At 34.9% G+C, this 17,573-nt stretch overlaps 1 protein-coding gene across 8 annotated transcripts in view; it reads right to left on the bottom strand.

The window, feature by feature from the left end:
• The window catches only part of LOC111045669 (threonine--tRNA ligase 1, cytoplasmic), a 35,506-nt gene that overhangs the window by 14,191 nt on the left and 3,742 nt on the right, over positions 1 to 17,573 (bottom strand). For 4 of the 8 annotated variants that reach the window (XM_039422071.1, XM_039422072.1, XM_039422073.1 and 1 more), the window contains exons 2-11: positions 16,289 to 16,619; positions 14,241 to 14,324; positions 13,473 to 13,627; positions 11,699 to 11,814; positions 10,226 to 10,359; positions 7,990 to 8,103; positions 6,230 to 6,373; positions 4,776 to 4,922; positions 2,742 to 2,936; positions 201 to 271 (exon numbers count right to left, since the gene is read on the bottom strand). In XM_039422071.1, the coding sequence (XP_039278005.1) occupies positions 201 to 271; positions 2,742 to 2,936; positions 4,776 to 4,922; positions 6,230 to 6,373; positions 7,990 to 8,103; positions 10,226 to 10,359; positions 11,699 to 11,814; positions 13,473 to 13,627; positions 14,241 to 14,324; positions 16,289 to 16,564 (1,436 nt within the window). In that variant the 5' untranslated portion in view covers positions 16,565 to 16,619. The remainder of the gene's footprint in view (positions 1 to 200; positions 272 to 2,741; positions 2,937 to 4,775; positions 4,923 to 6,229; positions 6,374 to 7,989; positions 8,104 to 10,225; positions 10,360 to 11,698; positions 11,815 to 13,472; positions 13,628 to 14,240; positions 14,325 to 16,288; positions 16,620 to 17,573) is intronic. The other 4 variants (XM_039422077.1, XM_039422075.1, XM_039422078.1 and 1 more) reach the window with 1 other exon arrangement.

Here is a 17,573-nt window from a genome sequence, read left to right as displayed (position 1 = left end):
AACTACACAAATTCAATCTAATCTATAATTCGCTACAATATATTTTTCGTTGTTTTGTAGTTTCATGGGTAATATAATTTGAAAATGAGCAAATGATGTAAATACCAAGATGAAGAATGGTTGATAGAATAGACAAATAAATTATAAATAATTCGACAATTATTATATTTTCAATATACTTGAAAAACTATATCACTCACCAATGTCCAGGACAGTTCATTGGCTTCAAGGCAAACATTTCTTTCTCTACATCAAATGAGAACATGTTTTCCTGAAAAAAAGAAAATATAATTTATTTATTTGATAATAAATAGAATATTATTGGGGGTTGTACCAGAGCCGATATCAACTGAATGTTTTTCAACTCTATTTGTTGTTGTGGAAGGGTGATGCTGTGATACTTATCCATATTGAATGAAAAATATTGGATTTAGTCATAGCCACTCATTTAAATTTAATATAGAACGTGTTTTACTGATATTTTTATAAGAAATAAAGTTTCAACAGCATTGAAGAAACAAAAGTCATTGAATGAAAACGACTTGCAATAATTGTCAAAACCACTAATTTGAATAAGTTTACATTCCATAATTAAATCAGAAGAATAAGAATCTAAGTAATAAGAATCGAATGTGAGATAAAGACAAACATAAAAATAGCAGATAGGGTAATTTCAAACTAAAGATTTACAATGTTGCAAATTTACAAATCCATTAATAGATTAAATAAAGCCACAAACATATATTTCCAAATAAATGAGGAGAAGACTAAAATGCAGATTTATGAAGCTGTTTACAAGCCAACTCTCTAGTATAGTGCGGAGAATTGGCCAATGATTGGAAGGCATACCTCAAAAATTATAACTGCAGAGATGAAATATTTAAGGAAATGGAAGGGGATAATGAGAAGGGATAGAGTGAGAAGTTAACGAATTGAATAGGAAAGCAATTCAGGCGATTATTGAAGAAAGACAGATAAAATGGTTTGGACATTTGGTGGGAATGGATGATGAACGTGGAGTTAGAAGAATTATGGAGACTGTGCCAGGTGGTACAAGAGGTAGAGGACGACCGAGAAAGACATTAGGCCGAGAAAGATATGGTCGGACAATGTAGAGAATATTGGAGCTTTAAGAGGAAAGACAGTTGGTGAAATGAGGAGAATGGCTAGGGACCGGGATATCTGGAGAAGGCGGCGCCTCAACAGGCACGAATAGGTTGGATGAAGGAGAAGACAAATTCATTACTTATTCAGCATCTTAAGATTGATATAAATCTATATAAATAAAAATCGAGCCTCAAATGTTTAAATTCAACTTTTTTGTGTGCACTGAATTTGATGATGATTTGATTATTTTTTAGTTGTGTTCGTTATGTTCAGGACTAGGTTTAAGGCCTATAAAATTTATAATCCGACTTCAGGAATCTTTCCTACGGTCCTTCATAGTTTACATGTAATCCTTATGGGAGAAGATTTGTGAGCTGGCCACACACAGAAATAAAAATCAGCTGTTATAATCATTGCGTCATCCAACTGCCGTCGGTAGATCTGTTTTCTATTGTCTTTCTACTGATTCTAATAATAATACCGCGGTACGAACGACGTCCAAACTTGGGTCTAAACTCAAAATGCTGTAAATTTAGAATATGCACGGAAAAATCAGCAGCAAGGAGATATACTATTCAATTCCCAGCAAGCTGCATTCAACTATAACTAAAAATACAAACTGCTGCACAACTAACTAAGCACATAGGAAGTCCATATTGAGATATAAATGTAAATACTGATTGTTGGATAATTTTCTTAAAAATATAGTGCATCAGATTAAGCTAAGGCTAAGCACACCTGAGGTGGCGCGGCTTGGTGATACAATAGCGTAAGTAGATATCCATGGTATAGGGCGTTTATGTCGCAACTTTTACTGTTATCCCAAGCCGATTACTGTCGATTATTGTTGATTTTTACTGTTTTGACCGGGTAAGAGAGTATGAACGGCACAATATGAGAGACTACCAGCGACATAAAGCTTCGCAGGAAAGAACTACCTGGACTATCGGCTTGAGATAACAGTAAAAGTTGCGACATAAACGCCCTATGCCATGGGATATCTACTTATGCTATTGTTTCTCTATGCTAAAACTTTACAATGTTGCAAATTTACAAATCTATTAATAGAGTAAATAAAGCCACAAACATATGTTTCCAAATAAATGAGGGAGAAGACTAAAATGCAGATTTATGAAGCTGTTTACAAGCCAACTCTCTAGTATAGTGCGGAGAATTGGCCAATGATTGAAAAGCACACCTCTAATATTATAGCTGTAGAGATGAAATACTAAGAGATAGAGTGATAAGAGAAGACAATCTAAGTGATAGAGTGGGAAGTGAACGAATTGGATAGGAAAGCAATTCGGCGATTATTAGAGAAAGACAGATGAAATGGTTTGGACTTGTTGGGAATGGATGATGAACGTGGAGTTAGAAGAATTATGGAAGCCGTGCCGGGTGGTACAAGAGTTAGAGGATGACCGAGAAAGACATGGTCGGACAATGTACAGATGATTGGAGCTGTTAGAGGAAAAACAGTTAGTGAAATGAGGAGAATGGCTATCTGACCGGGATATCAGGAGAAGGCGGTACCTCAACAGGCACAAATGAGTTGGATGGAGAAGAAGACGAACCGATTACTTATTCAGCATCTTAAGATTGATAAAAATCTGATAATAATTGCCAATACTCACAGCATAATGCTGCCAGTGACCTGAAGTTTGCCACAGCTTAGCATTGTAGATGTTGGGTGTGACCACCTCCTGGAAGCCTCTCTTCCTGTATTCTGATCTGATGAATTCGATCAGCTTATTGTAGATGTGCGCCCCTCTTGGGTGGAAGAAGCACGAGCCAGGACTCAACTCATGGAAAAAGAAAAGCTCTTGCTCCTGCAATAACATTTATAGAATGAAATAAGTAAATTACACAAGGATTTAAAAGAAAATATTGATAAAAATTAGCTGGGAAATTAGTAATATCAGAGATTCATTAACCAGTAAGCAAGTTACTAAAAAGTCTACTGTTAATAATAATTGAATAATTAAATCACATGAGAGTTTAAATAGTAAACCGATTGATATCAATCAGTTGAGAAATTAGGATCATCAGAGATTAGCGTACTAGTGAGCATTAAGGCTGAGCAAAAACTTTAAACTTTAGGCGCTTATATCTCAAAAAGTAATGATCGGGAAAAAATGTTTTCCTGAGAAAACTTATTCATTTTGATAGCTTGATAATATACAAATTGAAAAACTTTTAAAAATATCACCATTAGTTTTTAGTTTTTTAGATTTATTTCATTTAGTTTCATTTCATTAGTTTTTTTTAGCCTTTGCACAGCCTTAATGGTTATCGAAAGTCTATTGTCCATTTGAAAAAGCGGGGTACTTGAAATCGCCAAGTACTTGGATGTGGTAGAGCTTAAAACATTTTTCATATCAATGATATAGATTATTCATGATTACATTATTTATGATTTATGAATGAATAGTCAGTTCATGATTATAATACATGAATTACTATAATGGTAATTTCTACAATTTATTAATTGAAGTAATTACTAGAATTTACTACAAGGCAACAAGTTTTTATTTTCATTTGAAAAAGAATGAGAAACTATTCATTTACAATATTTTATTCATTTCATTTAGGCTATTAATAATCATTATATTATATTATACTATGATTGGGAGAAGACAACTGGCATAGCCCAAAACTATCGTACACCAATTCTACTAATATCATAACTTCTTGTCATGATTACTTTTCAAATCATAAAGGTGCGTACAGATATACGCGCCTCGAACACGCTCCGCACTCGCTCCGATCATGCAACGTTACGCCAGAAGTTACGCAAGGGAGCGCTAGAGGTTCAAAAGATGATCGCGCGCTTGACGTATTGTTGACTTCGCTACAACCTAACCTCACAAATGTGAAACGATCAATCCAGCTGATCGCGTGACAAAACTAAAGAAAATATTCTCAACAGGGAATTACTGGGTAGCATAATAATGCTTTATGTTTATATAATAAATTGATGATAATTACTATGTTTGTTGCATTTTTTTTTCATGTTTTATCACAGAAAAAGCTATGTCTGTCAATGTTTTGAAAGGTGAAATGCGTGGTAGGGTGTTTGACTTCTTCAGAGATCGTAACTGATCCAAAAAAAACATCAACCGCGCATGCGCAACGCAACTATTGGTTAGTTCGACCTAGGAACTTGCCAAGTCGAGCTCTGTAACACGCTCTTCTCGCGTTCCACTCTTGCTCCACCTGCGATCATCTATCGATCTGCTCGAGTGACGTTCGATTGCGGAGCAGAGCAAAAGTCTGTACGCACCTTATGGAATCCAATCACAGAAATTTAAGTTGAGTATCACTAACAATACTTATAACTAGAGAAATTGCTTATCGAATTCATTCAAAATCTCCTCATACTTTCATTGAAAACTATTGCTATCAAGATTCGTCTTGTATCGATTCAAATATATTATGTTATTTACTCATGAGTACAGAATTCACAATATACAGAGAAAATTAAGAGAAATCAAAGTTATACGCCTATCACAGACAATAATCTGTGGTTATACATAGAAAAAATTGCATGTAGGAATGGTTCAATTGTTTGCAATGTAATTTTGTCAAACAAAGAGGTCACTATATGTTCAAATATCTAAATAGATCAATGACCAGTACAGTAAAATCAATTCAGGGAGATAACTCACCCTTCCCAGTTTCCGATGATCACGTCGAGCAGCCTCTTCCTGGAATTTCTCCCACTCCTTCATCTGCTTGGTGTCAGGAAACGCAATTCCATAGACTCTCTGCAGTGACTCCGCCGCAACATTTCCTTCCCAGTATGTGGCTGAGTTCTAAAACACACATTCAAATTGAAACTGAATGAAAACACCAGATATTTTAAATAAATCAATAAAAGTTATCCAGCAACCATTTTTATTATATCAAATCACAACTAGTTTCAACTCATTAGAGCAATTTTAAGTGTAAGAGTGATTTGATAAAATGAAAAAGGGTACTTGATACATTGGCTGTGTTTCAATAATTTTAGTAGCCCTATAGAGAAAAGTTATTAGGTTAATTTGATATATGGCTTATTCAACTACACCTAACTAAAACTCACCATGAAAGATGCAACTAAGCTAGAACTATAATTATCTATCAATATAAATACTATTCATCACTAAGCGATTAAGTAATTCAACTTTACATTGCCAGTGTCAAGAATATTATTATTTTGAATTATTGAGAATTTATAACATAATAATACTAGTAGTTCTGTGAACAGCAGGCTAGACCTCGCGCTCAGTAAGTTACATTGACCTGTTGTTATGTTTTCTCAAAAATCAATAAATAATTATCAATTTAAAATGTCTAGAAAAAAACCCTAAATAAACATAGAGCTTTCTGTCCTATGGTACCGTGACGTGTCGTCCTGGAATGTGAGTGTGAGCGCTGTTATCAGGTCTGGCTGCCGTCGATACGCCAATCCAATCAACCCATCAGAGAACATTCTGTGTTGTCGTGTAGGCGAAAAATCGGTGTGTTGAAATTAACAAAATAAACTCCATAACGCTGATTTCCTACAAACTTCATTTCTCACTTTTCATGATTTTAGAAATAAATTTCTTTTCAATAATATTTGTTGCAATTTTAATCATCAGATTAAAAAAGAAAATTGTAAAAAAAATGTTTTCTATCAATAACTCCAAACTAGAATCATGGCCTCAGCTTATGGAAAGACAAAGTTAGTAGACAACTGTCTAGCTACTAACGTTGATGGAAAGATACATTTTCAAAATGTTCGATGTTTTTGAACGGGTAGTATTAAAGTCCACTAGACAGCTGATTTATGATGAATAATTCTATAGTCTGATTTTTGCGGTAATATTGGTGTTCGAAGGAAACTCCTCTTCCTTTTGTATTATCCTTAAAATGCAAAATTAAGAAAAAAACCTTATGTATAGGTCGACACGAAATTCAAAACGGAACATACCTGTCAAATTTCATGAAAATCTATTGCCGCGTTTCGCTGTAAATGTGCAACATATAAACATTTAAACATAAAGAGAAATGCCAAACCGTCGACTTGAATCTTAGACCTCTCTTCACTCGGTCAATTAGATTATATAATATTATAACAGATTCAAGTGAATTATACCTTAGTAACTTTGAATGATTTAATCTTTCCAGTATTGCGAACATGTGGTCCCCTGCACAGATCAATCAGAGGACCGCATCGGTAGACTGTAGTGGTTGGAGTTGTCACTTTCTCATTCAGAATTCTCACTTTGAATTCATTATACTGGAAAAAACAGAAGAAGAAGAATTTTATTAGATTTACGTCATGTCAAAAAAGTTTATACGATTTGAAATTACAAAAAATATTGATAATTTATGTAAGAAATATTAATTGATCTTTTATTCATATATAAAGCTGCGTACACATATTCGCGCTTCCAACCCGCACCGAGCACGCTCCTCCCTCGTACCGCCCTCGTACCACCATCGAACCACAGTCGCACCGCACACGCATCCATCATGAACGTTACGGAAGATGTTAGATCTTCTCGCGTTCCCCGGTCGAACCACTGTTGCTCACCGGTCGATCATCAATCGCTCTGCTGGAGTGACGTTCGGTTGCGGAGCAGAGCGAAAGTCTGTACGCACCTTAAGAAACTTTTACCATGAAATTGATAGAAGTTTATTGGGACAAAAATAACAATACAAAATCTGGTATGGGACACTCACACTACTTTCCTTGCCTTATTATTGCTCTTCATACAATTCTACTTTGGAAAAATCAATCAGTCTACCATGCACGACTTCAAGAACATCATCAGAAGTCGAAATTTCTCAGTTGATAGAAAGTCACATGTAGCCCTTCATGTAGCTAGTATGACTTCGGAAACATCGTTGTTCAGTCAACCTCCACGACATAGAATTATCTAGTTCTTCAATACTAGCTCTTCATGTATGACTTCGCTATAGTGAGGTCCACGTTATAATGACAGTATTTTATCAACTTTGGTTTTGCTATCCTTGTCTATCATTCGACAAAGCCGATGGTACTATCCATTTCTAGGTCCACAACGATGCCAATTATGTTTTTGACAGTGTAGAAATATAATTAATCAATGCAGAGAATCGGCATCGCTATTCTCCTATCTTTATCTACTGCCATTATAACGTGGACCTCACTATAGCATCGTTGTACGGTAAACTTTCACGATATAGAATCTTTCGATTCATATTATCCCTATTCAAACGAGAGTCTACACATCCAGAGTACAGAATACAATACAGAATGGAAAGCCGGCTAGTATCCTGACGCCAAAATTTGCCATCTTGAAAGAAAGTTCAGCATTTTAATATAGTGAGGTCCACGTTATAATGACAGTATTTGATCAACTTTGGTTTTGCTATCCTTGTCCATCATTCGACAAAGCCCGTGGTACTATCCTTTTCTAAGTCCACAACGATGACAATTATGTTTTTAACAGTGTAGAAATATAATTAATTAATGCAGAGAATCGGCATCGCTATTCTTCTATCTTTATCCACTGCCATTATAACGTGGACTTCACTATAGTAGTAGAGATGGGAAGTTCGGATCACTTTACTGATCCGGGTCAATCGGTCTCGTTCACTGCCGCGACCCGTTCAAAAGACCTAGATAGCGGTAGTTTCAATTTCTAACAAGATGGCGCAGTCATGTGAAGTGGTCTTGGTGCACTCAAGTCTTGGCATGATGTAAAATGCATTGTTTGGATTGATACTTTCCATTCTGTATGTATTCTGTGTCCAGAGTCCAATCTCATTAGGAAAACCAATGCATTTCGAATCAGCAACTAAAAGATCCCAATTCTGAGAAACTATACCAGTAATTTTACAAAAAAAGAGTTCAATGAAGAATCTTACCTTGAACATTTCCAGCAGATGTTCCTTCTTAACCTCAAGCCGTTCGAAAGGCTGCTTCTCTTTTGTAATGGTTTTTACAACATTTTCCAGACATGGAAAATCAGCATTCGATACCTAGAAATTATAATTGAATTGTTTCCAAATACAAACACACAATACAGAGAATTGAAACTTCTATTAGAAAAGATTATTATCAATCTTAATATTTGCAATACAACGATGAATGATTTCCCTTCAATATTAGATGTATACACTGAAATGATTACTGTGTTCCACATTACTGAAATACTGAAGATTTTCTCAATCGTCGCTGACAAACTCTGCCATCCTTGAATACTACCATAGACAAACGATAGCATAGATATTCCATGGTATAGGGCGTTTATGTCGCAGGTTTTACTGTTATCCCAAGCCGATAGTTCACATAGTTCTTTCCTATGCAGCTGTGTGACGCTGGTAGTCTCTCAAATTGTGCCGTTTAAACACTATCACCCCAACAAAACAGTGAAAATTGACAATAATTGACAGTAATCGGCTTGAGATAACAGTAAAAGTTGCGACATAAATTCCCTAAACCATGGGATATCTACTTACGCTATTGTTTCTCTATGATACTACACTACTCTATCACTATTTTTCGCCCCCTGTAGGTTGGAGGAGCTTTGAGTCGAACAATGTACTCAAGAATGAGTTGAAAACCAAAATTCACCCACAGTATCCCTGCTTGTCGTAGGAGGCGAGTAAAAGGGACCCCCTTTCCAAAGACCTTCTTCCAAAACCCTTCTTCTCCTTCTCAATATGCTTTGGAACTTTTCATTTCTAGAATGACACTTTTTCCATTGACTTAGCTTTGTGCCATTCTTTATTTCTTTTTCTATCTGTCTGCCTTCCTATCCATATTCTTACTTCTTCTTAGGCCAACCCAAGGTGTGATGTGAACCGTGCTGATGAGTGGTACTTTTAAATGGTGTCTCTAACGGTGCCTACCAGGTGCCCTCCTGTAGTATTTAGCCTTGCCTGGATATGTGGGACTCTGTCTGGGTCGACTCCACTTCCCTAGCTGTTCTTGGGAACCACATGAAGAAACCAAACCCCAAGGCAACTCCAGAAGTTGCCTTGCCTTCAAACCCACGGGATCTGCCCCACCAGGGCAGTTTCGGAGGGGCAAAAAGAAAACCCAAGAGACCGGAGATGGGTAAAACTCCAGGCACAAATGTAGGTCAAGAGGCTGAGTCGAGGGTGACCAGGTGCCCTAGAGGCAATTTAGCGTTCCATCCCTCAGCGGAAGGACCTACAAAAAGGACAGGAGTAGAACTGACGTAGGTCACGAGTTTGTGGGTGGAGAGGCCAAAACTCACTACTGCTCAAAAGGTTGGCCATTCAGGCAAAACTTATTGGGAGAGGTGAGGCTTCTGACCATGCAAAGTTTCGGAAGGACAAAAATAAAAAAACCCAAGAGACCAGATATGGGTGAAACTCCAGGCACAAATGTGGGTTAAGTGACTGAGTCAAGGGTAGCCAGGCGCCCTAGAGGCAACTTGGCGACCCCTTCCTCAGCGGAAGGACCTTCAAAGAAGGCCAGGAGTGGAACTCACGTAGGTTACGAGGACCAAGTCTGAAGAGACTGCCAAGCATATCACACTGGATTGCGACAAGCAACCAGGTGATGAATGGGATGTTGGCATAGGGAAAAACTCCTGGTTCTTGTAAAGGACACAGGTATTGGTTTGCCTGACTAACATACTACTTGGGAACACAATAAGCTTCGGTTGACGTGTGGGGTTCTTTGAACCTCTGGATCCTTGAATCCGTCCCTTCAAAAATAATAAACTATCAAACTAAACAGCGGTAGAGATTTGCAACTATCAGAAAATTATATTTTTTCTAGATAGCCAGTCTAGTGTTAAGTGAAGAGAGGTTGCATGATTGAATAAAAGCTAGGAATTGCTAATTCCAAGTCATTTTAAAACAAATGCTAGGATTCTAGTAAGCCGTATAATCTTATTTGTATAGTTAGAACTAATGTCTAGATGATAGTTACTAGATTCTAGTTTTTATTCAATCAACCCAATATCTCTCGTTGAATAAGTATGTTGAATGTTAATTGTTTCATGCAACAATAATTTTTCCAACTTGAAACAGTCTGGGATTGAAAATTTACAAGTTCTATAATGTAGTAGATCTTCAGATCTTTAGATTTAGAACTAGAAAATAATAGTTTAGAATAGTTGTTGACCTGCTTGTCGGCGATGAACATATCATAGTAGAAGCCACTTTCAATAGGAGGTCCATAGCATAAGCAGCCTCCATACACCCTCTCCATTGCTTCTCCCAGCATATGAGCAGACGAATGCCAGAACACTTGCTGAGCTGAAATCGACAACCAATATTATATTAAATTGTCGGTCCCGGCTGATATCTATAACAGTCGTGAAACCCATTGACGGCTTATATTATATATTCAGTGGAACTTCCGTCAGGAACTCCCCACCAATGAAATCCATAAGATTATTAGTTTACTAGTGACCCCCTGGGTTTAAGAACTCACCCAAAAACTTACTGTTGCAATGTAATCTTTGAAACTCGCAACTTTTAATAATACAGAGTTGGTGAAAATTATGAAAACGGCAAAATATTTCTTTTACAAGAATAATAATTTGACAGGAGTTTCATTGGGAATCATATTTCGTTATCGTCTTCCTACAAGGATTAGGCTATTTGCCTGATCCGACTTCAAACTCACTATCACATCCATCTTTTGCGGGGGATCCTATTTGAAATTAAAAATTACTCTGTCGCTTCAACATTTTCCCCTCATATGAATCCACTAATTTTTTAAAATGAGAAAGTGTTCTTGTAATACATGATTTCGACACAGATTTCCAAGAGAAAATGAATAGCGAAAACCGCACATTGATATCTCAACCAGTATTAGTTTGTTGTTGTAAAAGTGAATTATGTTGTACTGTATATTAACCAGTTGAAACCAAGTATCAGCTTATGAAGGTCTGTCTGTTTGATAGCTTCAAAAGAGCTGATGTTATGAGTGAATGGAAAACTGTTGTAATTGCATGCAATTAATTCTTCAGCTGACTAAATGATAAATCAAAACAAATACTTTTCTTATGCACTTCCTATCCAATGTTATCTGTTATATCCTGAAAAAGGACGAGGGAGTGAATCAATTTCATTGTCCAACGAGCTTGACATGAAAAAGGTTCGATGAATAAAAAGTGTTCAAAATGATTGATCAAAGTTATTGAAGAACATACAAACAGACGGACAACTTTGGCCTTCAGTAAGTCAACAGTGAGAACTCGCTAACGCTCGTTCAATTAAAATTTCTGGGTGATAAAGAGCTACAATATGAGATAATAGAAGAGTGAAAAGAAGACAATGAAAAGATTAGCTGAAAAAGTATAAGCAGGATTAGTAGGAGGATAAAAAACTAGTAGAACAGTTTAAATGAGTTGAGAAATAATTTAGAATGGTAGAAATATGAAACTACAGAAAATTATTACATTTTTTCATATTTGAAACTACTTAGAAGGAAACCCCTTCTAGAAGACATCAAGATGGTAGCGGAACCACCTTGGTAGTGTCATTCTATATCATTATCAATGAGCCAGATTTCTAATATAAGTCCCAGAGACCATTATAATAGGAAAATGACCTGGTGCAATATAGAAATTGAAAAAAAATAGCATACCTTCAGGATCATCGAATTTCAGTAGCTGCAGTTTACTGTCTTTTTCCAGAGGTCTATCAAGATCCCACAGAACATTGTTCACCTTTGCTATGACCGCATTATCTGCTAATCCTTGGCTGGAAAATGAAAGTGGAATACAATAAATTAGTAAATAACTTCTGATCAAATTTAGTTTATGAAGAAACAGAAAAAAATGTAATATTCACAAAAGCATTGGAATTATTCCATCAATTATTTAACAAGGAATCCTCATTAAATTCAAACACTGTGCCAATACTGATTATGGAATATTTTATATTGAAATATCAAGTATTAACATTATCATGATCAAGATATTTCAACACATGGAATAATGAACTTAATTCTGCAAATTAACTGTACACAATACTCGATCTCATGAGTAATTATAACTTATTAGAACTTTTTATTATATTTTTTCTTTAGGGCTACTTTAAATATAAATCTCAGTGCCCTTTTAAATTATATTGTCACAACATGTTTCGGACATTAATGCCATGTTATAAATCTCAGTACCCTTTTATTTATTTTTTTACATTTACAATCAACTCAAGGACAAAGAAACAGACTACAGTCCAAAACTTCTTTTCATCCCAATTTCATTAAATAAATTGTCCAAATAAAGGTTATGTTTGACTTTCCAATTCTTCACTAATTTCCACATTGAAACAATTAATTATTAAATTAAATTATTTTGTTATAACATGTTTCGGACATTAATGCCATTTTATAAAGAAAATGGACATTAATGCAATTTTCTTGATAAAATGGAATTAATGTCCGAAACATGTTGTAACAAAATAATTGAAAAGGGTACTGAGTTTTATATTTTTATTTACATATTACAACTTTACGATAAAGTTCATGTTTTAAAGTGTGCAGCTTCTTATTTCTTACTAATACCAACATATTCATTCAACCATTTCGTGAATAGTTATGCGCTTCAGATGATGTAGAACAAGACTCAAAGACAAAGCGATTTTTAATGGTGTTAAAAACAGAATAAGGGCCAAGCCATATGCAGTGTTTTTTCAAGCCTTTTCAGAGTAGGCAGGGCAGGAAGCTCCCCGATTAGCTGATTGGGTTGGCGCCTGAAAAAACACTTCATGTTTTTTTTCAATTAGATAAATAAATGTGGCTTGTGTGATTAAATTGTATTAGAATTAGAGACCTTTTCAGAAATGTATGCTTTAATCAACTAGAACTGAACATGAATGGTTGAATAAGAGGAATCAACAAATTGAATACCGGTTGCTATGGTTGCATCCTAAAGCTAGGTTTACACCAAAGTTATTAACAAAATATAGGATCTATAACGATTAATTTATCATCATTTTATTTATAACTTTGGTGTAAACGCAGCTTAAGCTTCCTAAAAGCATTCCTAAAGCTTGATTCCTACACAACAGTGACAGTGAACATATTTATAACTCTCATCAGTTCTAATTGAACTATTCCCATACAGACCAGCCGAGCAAGTATGAATAATCCCATAAGAGCTTATATGAATTATATTTTCACTGTTCACTGGCACTGTTGTGTGGGAATATAGCTTAATTTAACTCGATTCAAATTTATTTCCTCCAAAATTCAACAGTCACAAAGTTTGTTACAGTATGTACCTTAACCTAGTATAAAGTAATAGCTTCTATTGAAAAATTGAAAAAAAACTTCACAAGTAAGGCACAAGTATATATGTACAGCAATACTAGTTTAGCAATATTGATGAAGTATTGCTGCGTGAAGCAATGCTCACCTGATGCCTTTGGCAATGTCGTAGGGAGAAGTTTTCCATGATTCGCCCTTGATTTCTTTGCCATCAGGTAGAGTGACAGTGATGGGCTGAGATGCTTTGGCAGCCAAGTCTGCTTCATACTCAGCCTTCAATTTATCCCATAGAGATAATCTCTCCTAGAAAATTAAAATTTTACAATCAGCAGCTACAATAACAGAATTTAACACAAGCAGAATAATTTCACTGGTTCAATTAAATATATTCCTAGATGGGTCTGTCTATCTTTCAAGTTATTCATAAGGTGAGTACACATTTATGGTATGCGCCAGGAACTCGCGCATTTCACGTTTCATCAGTTGATTCTATGCTTATTACTAGTTTTTTAAAGACTTATGCGACACAAACACGCCCATTTCATCAGCTGATGCTATGCTTATTATATCTGTATTTTACTGTTTCTACATAGCATAGCCTAAGCTGATGAAAAGTGAAAAGCGCGTGTTCAAAGTGCATAAGTCTGTACGCACCCATACTATGCGTCAATGATACAAAAGTATGAGATAAGTATTTCATACAAATTCAAATATTATCTCAAAATTGAAAAAAATTAATATTCAATTGAAGACAAATTGTTTTTTGTCAAATACTTGAAATTCCTTATAAAGTATTTTAATAGGGCTACTTGAATTGTTTAATTATTATTTCTACAATAATTAAACTTGAAATTCCATTCATCTTTTCAATTCTAACGGCTTTATAAACATTTGAGTGTTCATGAACTTGACGTACCTGTATGTAAGAAGGCCATGGCTTCATTTCAGAAACTCCAGTTGCCGGGTTGGCAACTTTTTTCTTTTCTTTCATTTTTGCCCTCTGAAAATAGTAAGAACAAGTGAGTCCAAGATTCTTTGAATCGAAGACTTATACATTTCTAGAGAAATGTGCAATTAGGTAAATTATAAAACTAGCCATCAAGCTTCAGAATTTTTTTTTTGCAATTACTTTTTTCAAAGTTAGCTTTCATCTAACCACAGGTTATTTGCAATGCCTTGATGATGAATCATGTAAGTTGATGCTTGGAAAGTTGAAATAAGCTATTATAATTCCATAGTTTTCAATTATTTTGCATTATTCTTTAATTGTGATGAATATTGTCAGTACATAAATAATGAGGAATGCAGTTTTTATGGCATACTAGTATTTTGTAACTTATCAGTATAAACAATTGCCTAGTTCTTTATCACAATTGAACTACAGTAGTTATTAGATGTCTCAGAAAAATAAATTGGGTTTGAAGATCACTCCAGGAAACAAATAATCATAGATTTCAAGAAATATTGATAAATAAAGCCAATGCAACAGATCTAATTCTCATATACTATACAATCAGAAATTATGTTTTTCAAGTGTTTCAGTATAAAACTATTAACATTTCACAGCAAAAAAAGATTCAACATTAAAGCAGCAACAAGATCCATGCGAAACAAAAATTGCGTGACAATGACAAAAAATTAGAACCAAGTTTGATATGGAAAGGCGAGAATTTTTTTATCCTGTGAGAATATGAAGCGAATCTTGGATTAAATTGAGTTAAAAGATGAAACTAGAATCACACACTATGTAAAAATGGGATGCTACTTTTGAAAAACCAAGAATCAAAATAGGAGCATGCGTTGTTTGACATAGAAAAGGGAAAGTAGATGTAAGGGTCATGCCACACGAGGCGCTTTTCCAGTCGTCACGACAGGACAGGGCTCTTCGATTGGCTGATTGGGTAGGCGTATCGAGTGAATTTTCTTTCCAGCCAATCGGAGACTCCTGTCCTGTCATGCCGACTGAAAAAACGACTCATGTGGCTTGACCCCAAGTATACATTATTTGATGGGTGAGTTAAAGGTGGTAGTGCATACTGCAAACTTAAATTGAGTTTTATATCATATCACTGTTTAAAGCTCAAGTTTCATCCGAGTATTTTATTCTTACTTGATTCAAGTGAGAATTGAGTGAGTCTAGTCTTACTGATTGAACATAATAATAAAGGTTTTTTATGACAACTGCAGGTAGCTTAATGAGCATGGTGTCCACCTATACTTCACACACTGCCTAGATTTATATGAATTTTATCATAAGTAGAAGTAACAAAGTATTCAAGTAATATTAAGGTGATCAATGTTACTTGAATTTCTGCTGGTTAAATAACTGGACACTAAATGGATGAAAAAAGGAAGTGTACATTGAATAAGTACATTACTACAATATTTTTACTTTTTCTATGTCAAATTGGTGTTGTACCGTTGAAAGTTGAATAAAAATCCTTTTAAAGCAAGAAAGTAATTATTTTATAATGATTGGGACGAAAATACAGTTAAAGCTTATTAGGCCCTACGCTACAAAAACCCCTATTGCTTACTACAAAGTTATTACAGAAGATCAAATAAATAGCAAACTTTCAAATAATGATGGATATTGATAAAATAAAATATTTATAATGTACAATGCTTTAGTTGAATGAGAGTTTTAAGGATCAAGTGCTGGTTCAAAAGTATTGGAGAATTTGGATAAATGCAGACTGTTTGTAATCTATGAATATTGATTGAAGAAAGATATTATTGAAAAAAGTTATGAATAAGCTGAACAAAGATTATTGTTAGACCCCAGTTTGCTCTTTATAAATACATAGGCCTACGATATCTGCTTTAGGATGCGTAATTTGATTATCATATTCAGAATAACAATACATTCCAAACAAAACAAATCATGGATAACAAGAATGTTAAAACGTGCTGTAAAGCATTTGCAAAATGAATCATTCCAAGATGAAGAGCTATGAAAATCACCTCAACAGTTACTTGACTGGAAGCTAGCGAAGAAGTATCGAAGAACTGCACTCCTTGAAAATCTTGAGATTTGATATCAAAGTGACGAAATTTCAATCTGTCCACTCCAAAACTTGCAATATGAGTGTACCAGCGTCTGGTATGCTGATATTTGTCTAGTTGAATCGAATTCAATTTTTCGAATACTAAGGAATCAACATCTGTGGGTTGAAAACCAGCCAAGTAACTGAACTGCGACAGATAGCTATCTAGTTCCTTCAAGATACTTTCTTCCATGAAAGCTAGTTTCTTTTTGTACCGTATTCTAGGTTTATTTTATGAGTCAAAATTTCTGGAACAGAAAAATTTAGGAGTCACTCTACGTTTATACTAGGTGACGCAGTGAAACTGGAAATTTTAGAAGTTGCAGTTTCAGCACTGTGGGGCCAACAATTCATAGTAATTTTGTACAATTATTGATGAATAAAAACAATGTGAAAATCTTGAAGTACCCTTTATTTTTGTACTTCAAGATTTTTATATTGTTTTTATTAAATTAAAAAGAAGCTCATGTGAGTGAAGTGTTTTAATTATTGATGAGTACACATTCCTATTACTAATTACTGTATGTAGTCCAGTCAAATGGTCGTTTTTCAAGAAACAGCCCCAAAACAATACACGAGCAAGGAATATTCTGAGACTCCAACCTCATCGAACAAGATTTTTTGAAGCTAAGCCAGAGCATGTCAGTCGAAGGATCTTAAACGCACTACCAGTGGAAATTCTCGATACTTCAAATAGAAGAACATTCAAGAGACTAATGAGGAATTGGCTACAAGAGAGATGTTTTCAACAGTTTACTGGAGTTTTTCTCATATACAGTGTGAGAAATAAACCTAGTGAAATATTATAATAGTCAAGATGATGTCATCTTTATTTTTTGGACTTCAAAAATTCACGGATATTTTGATGACCTGACAGATTGTATGATTTTATTGTAACTGACAAATGCGAAACATTTAATGTAAAATGTACATGCATGAATAAATATTATTATAATTAAAGAATTTTTCACGGCGGTTCTTTATGTATTTTGGGGCGCTGAATTCGAATCAGAAATTTTCTGATACGCCAGAGGGTGGCTTCACCCCAAAATTTCGGAATTTTTAAATTTTTCCATTTAATCTCGAGAACCTTGAGTTTTTCGAGAAAAAACTATAACATTAAAGATAATAAAATTTCCAATAAATTGAGTGGTCGCGCAGGACTCTACGGTTCTTGGTTCTGGAGCTACGAATTTTCAAAA

The sequence above is a fragment of the Nilaparvata lugens genome, chromosome 2 (genome assembly GCF_014356525.2).
Source record: "Nilaparvata lugens isolate BPH chromosome 2, ASM1435652v1, whole genome shotgun sequence".
Classification (NCBI taxonomy): Eukaryota; Metazoa; Arthropoda; class Insecta; order Hemiptera; family Delphacidae; genus Nilaparvata; species Nilaparvata lugens.
The sequence above is the reverse complement of the archived record's forward strand: the minus strand, read 5'-3'. Positions and strand labels throughout refer to the sequence as shown.